This window comes from Eubalaena glacialis, chromosome Y (assembly GCF_028564815.1).
Source record: "Eubalaena glacialis isolate mEubGla1 chromosome Y, mEubGla1.1.hap2.+ XY, whole genome shotgun sequence".
Taxonomy (NCBI): Eukaryota; Metazoa; Chordata; class Mammalia; order Artiodactyla; family Balaenidae; genus Eubalaena; species Eubalaena glacialis.
The window spans coordinates 5,193,666-5,203,643 of NC_083737.1; the positions used below are offsets into that span (position 1 = coordinate 5,193,666).

A 9,978-nucleotide genomic window follows, 5' to 3' on the forward strand; every position below is an offset into this window, starting at 1 on the left:
AAAAATGTCGCAAAATCGAGTTCATCCTGAAGACGGCGGTGGCTGACAGTTTTATAACGGGTCTGGGAGAAATGTTTACTTCTCTTTCTCTACTCCACCCACCTTACAACCAACCCCCGGACCCTCCCCCGAAATAACATCCCGGCTTTGTCCTCTGCCCCTCCTCTTTTACTCAAAGGTGTTTTTTGTTCCCTGCAAAGTGCTGAATACCCAGATGGGCTCTTTCTAGCACATTCCGTGGCCAATGTATCCGAACGTCCCTCCTGAATGCTACCATTATATTGACCCCAGCGGGTTGGCAGAAAATGCGTTTTTCACTCTGCAGAGCTCCAAACCGCCACCTGGAACAGACAGACTTTTCTGCTTCTCTGCGAAGAATCTGACAGCACACCGCAGCACACAGCAGGAAATCTGCCTTTTCTGCCCCAACAATTCTCCTCTCTAAGGCACAGAGGAGGAACAGAAGCATGGAAACCGCTCGCTGAATTACCAGATCGCTCCTCTGAATAAAAAGTAACCAGAATTTTTTTTTTTCTTAAAAATGCGCTCATGCATGTTCAGGCCCGGACTGGTGCAAGCACGATATGTCTTCACGATAAAAACAGGACGGGCATCTTTCCCATGGGTGGAGATTATGTTTCATCATATTTCTTGGGAGCTTTTTTTTGGGGGGGGGGCCATGTCGCAACATGTGGGATCTTAGTTCTCCCACCAGGTATGGAACCCGTGCCCCCTGCATTGGAAGCACGGAGTCCCAACCACTGGATCCGCAGGGAACTCCTTCATCATCACGTTTCTAAGCTTTGGAAGTCTACTGTCCAAATCGGATGTCCCCCCCAGACCCAAGAGAAGGCAGACAGGACCGAACTGCAGCCGTGGGGGGCCAGGGCTCGCCGAAGTCCCAGCATCTGGCCACAGTCGGCCTGCTGCGGGATTAAGCCTGGATCTTTATCGGAATAACCAGTTACGCCTCCAACCTGACCTCGAGGGGGGTAGGCTTGGTGAGGGGAACCAAAGGCTCTGTCTTCCCAGAGCCGTAGGGGCATGAACTCCCACGGGTCTCCGCGTCCGTGAGACGCCCACGCGTTTCCACGCTGGCCAACAAACCAGCCCATTTAATCTCCAAGGGCTACTTTTTTACAGAAGGAAAATTACCAAATCTCAGCGCCCCTTGACCATACTAAACCTCGCCCGCCTCCCAGCTGCTGAGACCCCCATCACCACCTGCCCCAGGGACACCAAGCTCTCCAGCCCCGAGGGACACTGGGGAGGCGCACCGTGGGAGCTGAGGGGTTGGGGGCGACCTTGCGCGCGCAAAGCGGGGGCCGCCCCCAGCGCGGGCCAATCTGAGCCGCGCCAGCAGAGCAGGGAGGCTGAGCACGAGGGGTCTTCCCGACTCACCCGGCATGGTCTGAGGCCCAGCGCGCCGTGGGCACCGGGCGGCCAAGTGCGCCTGGGCGCCGGGGGGGCCTCGAGCTGGGCCTGGCGGAGGCGTCGTCTCCAGGCGACCCGCGCGGAGTTCCAGGCCTGCGGAGACAGCTCGGCATTCCAGACAGACCCCCGGGGCTGCAGCACCGCCCTACAGCCCCTCCCCCCCGTCTCCCCACGTCCCCTCCGCGCTCCGGGGCGGCCCCTGCCCGCCCGGGTGTCCCCAGCGGCCTCGCCGCGCCCCGGGCAGCCTGTGTCCCAGGCTGGCCCGGCGCCCCTCGCCCCGCAGGATACTCTTCGCCCCGCGACCACCACTGCGCCCCCCCACCCGCGCCCTTCCTCAGCGCTCGGGCAGCCCGCGCGCCCCGCTCCGCCCCCAGGCCCCCGAGCGCCCAGGCCGCCTCCGCGCCCCTCCCCAGGCCCAGCACCTCCTCTGCGCCCCCGAAGCTTCCGCCCGGCCTCCCCCGCCCCCCGGCCTTCCGCACCCCTGCGCCCCGCCCCGCTCCTCCCCCGCGCTCGGGCAGCTTCAGCGCCAAGTCCCCGCCGCGCCCAGGCCGCCTCCGCGCCGCCCGGCCCCTGCGCCCCGGCACCTGCGGCGCTCCGGCAGCCTCTGCCCGGGCCGGCGCCCCTGCCCTGCGCCCACCACGCGTCCCCGGCGCCCCAGCGCCTCGGCCCGGCCGGCTGGGCTGCGCTCCGGAACCCCGGCCCCGCCCCCGCTCTGCCGCCCCGGGCGCCGGTCCACGCGGCCGCCGCAGCCCCGCGCCAGGCCGGCGCCGCCTCGTGCCCCTGACGCCCCGGAAGGAGAGCCGGGAGGAGGCAGCGGCCGCCGGGCACCCTCCCCCCGCCCCGGTCCCCCGACCCCTCCCCGCCCGATCCAGGAGTCTGCGGCGTCTCCGCTCGGACACCTCACCTTTAACCGGCCAGCCCCAAAGTAAACGTTTGCAGTGGCCTCCCGGGCCGGGCCCAAGGCCGGCGCGCTGCCCGGGCAGAGGCCAGGCTGGAAACGTGATCTTACTGAACGAACGCTCAGTGAGCGAAGGAAAGGGGCGTGCAAGTGTGCACGGTGCGTGCACGCAGGAGAGAGTAACCGAAAATAAGTGAGGGATGGGCACCTCGGCTGCTGAATACGTGCGTCAGGGAGTGAGAGAATTATGAGTGAATGAATGACTTGAGTAGATAAACGAGGGAATACATTTATGAATGAATGCATGCATGAGCGAGTGAATTAATGAATTGTGAATGCCTGCAGGAGTGGACGAATGGAATGAATGAATGCACATGTGAGAGCACGCAGGGGTGGGTGAGGAGGGAATTAATGCACGTGTGAGTGCATGCCCGCATGAGTGGACGAGTCGCCATCTGAACCCTGTGAGCCACGGCGGGTTGTAGAGAGGGAGAGAGGAGTGGGCCAGATGCTGTCCTCAGGGAGGATGCGGCCACTGGCTGGGGCCATAGGAGCGCATAAGTACCAGGGGCCCGAGAAGCCAGGCGCTATCTCAGGAATTCTCCCACCTGCTGGACCTTGCCCATCCAGCACGTTGTCATGTCCTGCGGAATCAAGGGTCCAGGGAACACGGATCGACAGAAGGAATGGACGTTCCTGTTCTGCAGGAACTGAACAACGGGGCTTCCTGCTCTGAAAATGTCACCTGGGGGGTGGGCGGGAGGCGTCCCAGCGGGGGTCACCTCTCCACTACACCCCAGCTACAGCCCCAGCAGACCTCACACCCACCCCACCCCCTCCCCGCCCGTGTCGCTTCTCCACCATCTGTGGAAACGTCAACATAGTTTTAACAAAGCCAAAGGAGTTCTTCCCACGCGGATGTCCTGATCTCGGGGAACTCGCCCCCTCAGGGTTCCACACCTCACACTTTGGGAACCGGTACAATTTAAGCTCAAGAAGCGACAGAAAAAATCTTAAGAGGACATAGCCGATGCTAAACCTCGTTATCGATCAGCACACTAAGGCGTGGATGTCACCCATCGCCCAGCAGACTGGGATATCTGTCTGGGCTTTTTGCTGGATTTCATGCCCCATGGGGAACAGGGGGCTTTGCAGGCTTAAAAGCCATCGGGGCTCACTTGCCTTGGAGCGAGAAGGGGAGTCCCCGTGACAAGTGGGGAGACAGATGAGGAAAGAGCCCAGAATCTCAGGGCATCTGTCCACAGAGACAGCACCATGGATGGCTAGCCATCGGCCTCGAGGGACAGATACCGCAGGTGTTTTCAGCATCCCGTCACAGATGGGCTCAGCGCTATCTCAGAAATCGCACCCAGGTGACAGAGCTGGGCCAGGCCGGCTGGAAAACGCTAGGGCAGGACCCCACCTCATCACGCTGTCTCCAAAATGCAGATCTCGTATGCGATGAAAGTGTGGCTGGTCTCCCTCAGCAGGAAAAGGGCACGGACCCCTCTGCCCGCCCCCTGGGCACTATGTGCATGTACTTATTATCGGGGTGCTGCAAGATGTCTGCAGGACTTACTGAGCCTCTAGACGTCTCCCTGAAATCCCTGCAGCTTCTGAGCCATTGGTGGAAGCATCAGGACCTGAGTAACAACCAGGGGAAGACTTCTGCAGTCAGTGCTGGTTTTGGTTTTGTTTTGTTTTTTTCCTTAACCATTTTTTAAAATTGAAGTATAGTTAATTTACAATGTTGTGTTACTTTCTGGTATACAGCAAAGTGATTCAGTTGTATGTATATTCTTTTCAAGATTCTTTTCCATTATAGAAAAGAATCTTTCTTTTTAATAAAAGATTAATAAAAAGAATCTACTTCCATTTATTTTCCATCTTGTTATAACAAGATACTGAATATAGTTCCTTGTGCTATACAGTAGGTCCTTGTTTATTCTATATACAGTAGTGTGTACCTGTTAATCCCGTACTCCTAATTTATCCCTCCCCCCGTCCCTTTCCCCTTTGGTAACCATAAGTCTGTTTCCTACATCTGTGACTCTGTTTCTGTCTTGTATACGAGTTCATTTGTATCATTTTTGTAGATTCCACATGTAAGTGCTATCAAATGATATTTGTCTTTCTCTGTCTGACTTACTTAATATGACAGTGCTGGTTTTCTGTCCCCTGCCAGGCAATCTGAAAGAGGTCGAGGTGCTTCTGATGCAGCCGACAGTCTCAGGAAGGGTCCGTTCTGAGCCCCGAGGTCTCCTCAGCCCCCAGCGGCCCCTTGGCTTCCAGAGGAAGGGGACGGTTTCCCAGCCTCTCTGCTTGTCTGGCTGTTGTCTCCAGTGTTTGCCAAGTGTCCCCACTCATCCGTGCCACAGGGTCATTCCCTTTGGCCCCATTCTGGCCTCTTTCTGCCCCAGGGGTGCAGTGCTCCTGTGTGACACTGGGGATGGGGAAAAGGACCCACCAGAGCGTTCTGACAACAAGAGGTCCCCTTTGAAACGTCCCAGACAGCGTCTGCGTCCTTCAGTCCACAGTGCGGGGTGGTGAGATTCCAAAATTTTCCCTTTGCCCTGGGTTAGAAGTTACCCGCCAGCAGCACTTCCACCTCAGGACCAGGGACGTTCAGAACTGGGTGACTCTCGGATGTGGGGTGTCCTGTGCACTGGGGGGTGTGGAGAAGCATCCCTGGTACCCACACCCCACAAAGTGAAGCCAAATACGACTCCACACATCACCAACTGTGCCCCTGGGGAGAGGACCATACAGGGTTTCAAACTACAATCGTAAATAGATGATAGATAGATAGATAGATAAATCATAGATAGACAGATATAGATACATAGATGATAGATCTAACAGGTAAATGATAATAGAATTATAATAGATAATAGATAGGTAGATGATAGATATGATAGATCCAAAGATAGAAAGATAGATAGGGGGCCGAAGTCTTTGCTGTCATGGGCGCATCCTGTGCCCTGTGGGGTCTGGAGCAGCTTCCCTGGTCTCCACCCATCAGATACCAGTATCCTCCCAGTTGTGACAGTAAAAGCGTCCTTAGGCATCGCCAAGTGTCTCTGGGGGAGTAAAATTGTCTCTGGTTGTGAACTACAGCCAGAGAGAGAGAGGGAGAAAGACAGAGATGATGGAAGATGATAGATGATTGACATGTGGATAGATTGACAGGATAGATACACAGATAGATGACAGATAATAGGTTAATTATAATTATATAGATAATAGGGAGAGAGGTTGATTGATAAATAGTTAGATGATAGAATCTCTCATGCTAAGTCAGGGTGTCTCAGCCTCAGCACTACTGACCTCTGGGGCTGGGGGACTCTGATGTGAGGCGTCCTGTGCCCCGTGGGGTGTGGAGCAGCTTCCCTGGTCTCCACCCGCCAGGTGCCAGGAGCTCCCCTTCCCCAGTTGCGACAGCTTGACAACTGTGTCTCTGGTTTTTTTTTTAATTAATTAATTAATTTATTTATTTATGGCTGTGTTGGGTCTTCGTTTCTGTGCGAGGGCTTTCTCTAGTTGCGGCGAGCGGGGGCCACTCTTCATCGCGGTGTGCGGGCCTCTCACTGTCGCGGCCTCTCTTGTTGCGGAGCACAGGCTCCAGACGCGCAGGCTCAGTAGTTGTGGCGCACGGGCCCAGCTGCTCCGCGGCATGTGGGATCTTCCCAGACCAGGGCTCGAACCCATGCCCCCTGCATTGGCAGGCAGACTCTCAACCACTGCGCCACCAGGGAAGCCCTGTGTCTCTGTTTTGACACCAGCTGAGAGAAGGAGGGGATTTCTTTGGCCCAGAGGGGAAGAGAGGGTTAAAAAAGCTACATTCCAGGTTAGGGGAAGGGGCGTGGATCCTGGCACGTCCTTGCCGGGTTGGGGAGAAAATGAGGACCTTCCACGCCAAGTTGAAACCCAGACACTGAGAAGGCAGATTCCTTCAACCCCATCCCTAAACGCACCATTTCATTACGCTTTCCCGCTGGTAAAGAATCCTAGGAATCCCGAATTCTACCCAAGCCACAGCAGGACAGGAAATAACGCCAGGCGTTGATACATTTGGGAGAAGTAAGCATCGCCTCCCGCCCACCCACCCAAGCCGGTCCCCCCCAGGCTGTGTTTCACTCCGAGCGCTCCCTCCCCCCCATTTTTGCTTCCCTGGGTCAGCGCTGGGTCAGCCCTGCATCGGCAGCGGTATCAGCATCCCCTGGGAAATTCTGAGAAATGCACATTCTCAGGTCTCCCGAACATCAGGAAACTGAGTCTCTCCTACCCTGTGTTAACAAGCCCCCCCTTCCCCGCACCATCCACCCTCAAGGTTGAGAACCGTGGTTCTGATTGCCGACATTTGGGCTTTGTGGGGAGGGACCAGTGGGAGCCTGAGGGGCTAGAGAGGGTGGGAAGGCCCGAGCAGGTTGCCTGTCTCCCAGCACCCACTTCCGTAGACGTGCCCCCAGCCCCTGCCCCCATGCTCTCCCACCCGCTGCTTCCAGCTCTGCCTTGGAGCCCGGAAAGCAGGGCAGAAGGCACTCAGCCACAGGCAGTCCTCCCAGATCCCTGGGCAAAGGTTAGGTCCATTTTTAAACCCAGAGCAGGCATCCTGCCGTGGGCGCTGCCGGGTTCCTCTGGGGGAGGGGGAGGGTCTCCAGGAAGCCAGGACGGTGGGCACCTGGTGAGCGGTGGGCGCCGTCAGCGGAAGGCGGTCTCTTCTCGGGGTGCCTCAGGAAGGAGGTTTGCCCGCGGCGAAAGTGAGCCTGCCTGCTCCCCAGGAGACATTCAGAGAAATTGAGTCTTTCGTTGGTGCGTCAGTTGCAACATTGTTGGAAAGTTACAGGGCCCTGTGAGGGGCATAGTTCAAGCCCAGGAGCTAGAAGCAGATGCCGACCAACTGGGTCACTGGCCACGTTTTTGTGACAAAGATCCTATGAATTACCTTGAAAGATAAGTGAGAGGAGAGAAAAGAAGTCTGCAGTATGTATACATCCATATATGTGTGCGTCCCAATTGCAATGATAGATCCGTTTGCGTTTTTTTTTAATTTTTTGGCCACGTGGCATGTGGGATCTTAGTTCCCCAACCAGGGATGGAACCCACGCCCCCTGTATTGGAAGGGCACAGTCTTAACCACTGGACTGCCAGGGAAGTCCTTATAATCTGTACACATTAACCTAGTAAGATATAAAGGACCACAGTTGCAAGAAAACATGAAGCAAAGCATTTACATCACATGCTACTGGTTACCACTCAACCACCATTTATTTTTCTGTTATTTGTTTTTAACAGAACTGGGCTATTCCTCCAGGATTTATGCATCCCAATTTCAGCAAGGGGCTGTGTGGCCCATTGTGTGTGAGTGAGGAATGAGGCAGGGTCAGCTGCTGGCTTCTGGAAAGAGGTCTTCACTCTCAAAAGAGGAAATGGCCTTAATTGGGCCTCCAGATATTAGTGGGTGAGGCTGTGATGGCTGGAGCTACAGAGCCACTTGCTGCCATGAGTGAAACTGGTTAATGCCCGGTGAACCATGACAGAACACCATTAAATCCTCAAATTATCCCCAATCCAGACGCCCTAAACCTCAGTAAGTCCCCTTACAAGATACTGTCTTTATAGTGTTAGCTATTTTGAGATGGACTTTCTGTTACTTCAGCATGAAAGCATCCTAATTTATACCACATGGCAGAAATCCTCAAGCAGTTTGGTCACTGGATTCCTGACACTCAAAGACTAGTGAGAAACCCAAAGAGCTTTTGCTTATGTAGGTTTTAAATATCCATATTTTCTGTATTAGAAATTAAAACTGAAAATGTTAGATATTTATCTATAAATATCTATGTTTTCTATATTCAAATTTAAAACTGAAATTTTTAGATATTTATTTATAAGTATCCATATTTTCTGTATTAGAAATTAAAACTGAAAATTTTTGATATTTATTCATTTAATAAGTTTAAAGATAACAATAATAAACCCATTCCATTTTGTATAAATAGCATATTTTGACAGAAAAATAAGTTTATTTTCCCAAACAAAAACTGGGGGAGAGGGAAAGAGTAGTATTAATTTACACATCTGAACATCTCTTTCATGTCTCGCTTAATAGAAGATGACTGATTTCTCATATTTACTTCTACATTTGTTCTGTTGCAATAATAGTTTAGGTTGAAATGGGTAAAGAAAATCTGGCCTCCCCCAGATGGGTAGTTAGAAAAGAGAGGAATATTTTAATTGGGTTTTCACACAGTTGACCTTCTTCTTTGATGCCACACCAAAACTTGATAATTGGTAGTTTCTTTAAGGTTCCATGATTTCAGCATGGAATTTGGATACCAATCAATGAATTTTGTACTCTATGTAAAATTAGAATCCACAGCTTTATCTTGAACTTCAGACGGATCTTTTATCCACTTAGGATCTTGCAATATCATGCATGGGGCATCTGGAGGTGTTCCAAATGTTGGCACATTCTATTTCATAATATATATATTTTAAAACCTCACATTTGTTCATATCTCTATTAATCTCATCACATAAAGGTCTTTAGCTAGAATAACAAGAGGAAACAACTCCTCTGTAATGTGAAGTTTGTGGCCTAAATAAGAAATTCTGCTATGGACTGAATGTGTGTGTCCCCAAAATCTACATGTTGAAGCCCTGACCCCCAGTGGGATGTGTTAGGAGATGGGCCCCTGGGCAGGTTTGAATGAAGTCATGAGGGTGGGACCCCCATGATGGCATTAGTGCCCTTAGAAGAAGAAAAAGAGGCACCGGAGCTCTCTCTCCACCATGTGAGGACACAGTAAGAAGGCAGCCGTCTATAAATCTGGAAGAGAGGCTCACCGGGAACTAATCTGCCCAGCCGGTGATCTCAGACTCCCAGCCTCCAGAACCGCGAAAAACAAACGTCTGTTATTGAATCCCCGCAGTTTGTGGTGTTCTATTACGGAAGCCTGAGCTGAGACAGATTCATTCATTCTTCCAAGTGTTGACTGAATAAATAGTTATCGAGCACCTACTGCACGCCAGTCACCGCTCTAGGAGTTACGGACACTCCCATGCTTTTATAGATGTACCTTCTGGGGGTGGGGGGGAGGGGAAAAAGCCAGGCAATAAACAATAAAAAGTTATACTGCATAAGATGTGGGAAGTGGATACAAGATAGAGAACAAAAGTTTGGGCAGAGGAGGTGGGTGAGGGAATGCGCGGGGTTGGGGAAGGGGCTGGGACTGCAATGGTCCCATCTCCCTAACTATCTCCCCTTTGGTCTACAGCCAAAGGTGAGCGTGTCAGATTTTGCCCCCAGCCCTCCACCCCAGGGGCAAAATGTTCCATGTTTGTCAGGTCCAAGTACTGTTTTCAATTTCAGTTGAGGGGAGTTTGGGACGTCGTCTGTGCTTCCACAGACCATTTATGCATCCCCAGCAATTTATAGAGGAGCAGTTATGTTGGACGCATGCCAGTGTGAGAAGGGGTGGATGGCCAGGATGAGGAGGGAGATAGCTGCAAGGCACAGATGTGCACTGCATTTATATTTGGAACTGCGGGGGACATGCCTCCGTTAGGAAGATGGGACTGGGGCAGAGGCCAACCCACAGCACCGAAGCCCTTCAGTGTCAGGAACCAGAATAGTACATGGT

At 53.0% G+C, this 9,978-nt stretch overlaps 1 protein-coding gene across 1 annotated transcript in view; it reads right to left on the minus strand.

Annotated features, from left to right (window-relative positions):
• The window catches only part of LOC133082907 (glycogenin-2-like), a 37,269-nt gene extending 35,784 nt beyond the window's left edge, over nt 1-1,485 (minus strand). The window contains exon 1 of the mRNA XM_061179580.1: nt 1,402-1,485. Within this exon, the coding sequence (XP_061035563.1) occupies nt 1,402-1,408 (7 nt within the window). The 5' untranslated portion in view covers nt 1,409-1,485. The remainder of the gene's footprint in view (nt 1-1,401) is intronic.
• Between the last annotated feature and the right edge of the window lie 8,493 nt (nt 1,486-9,978).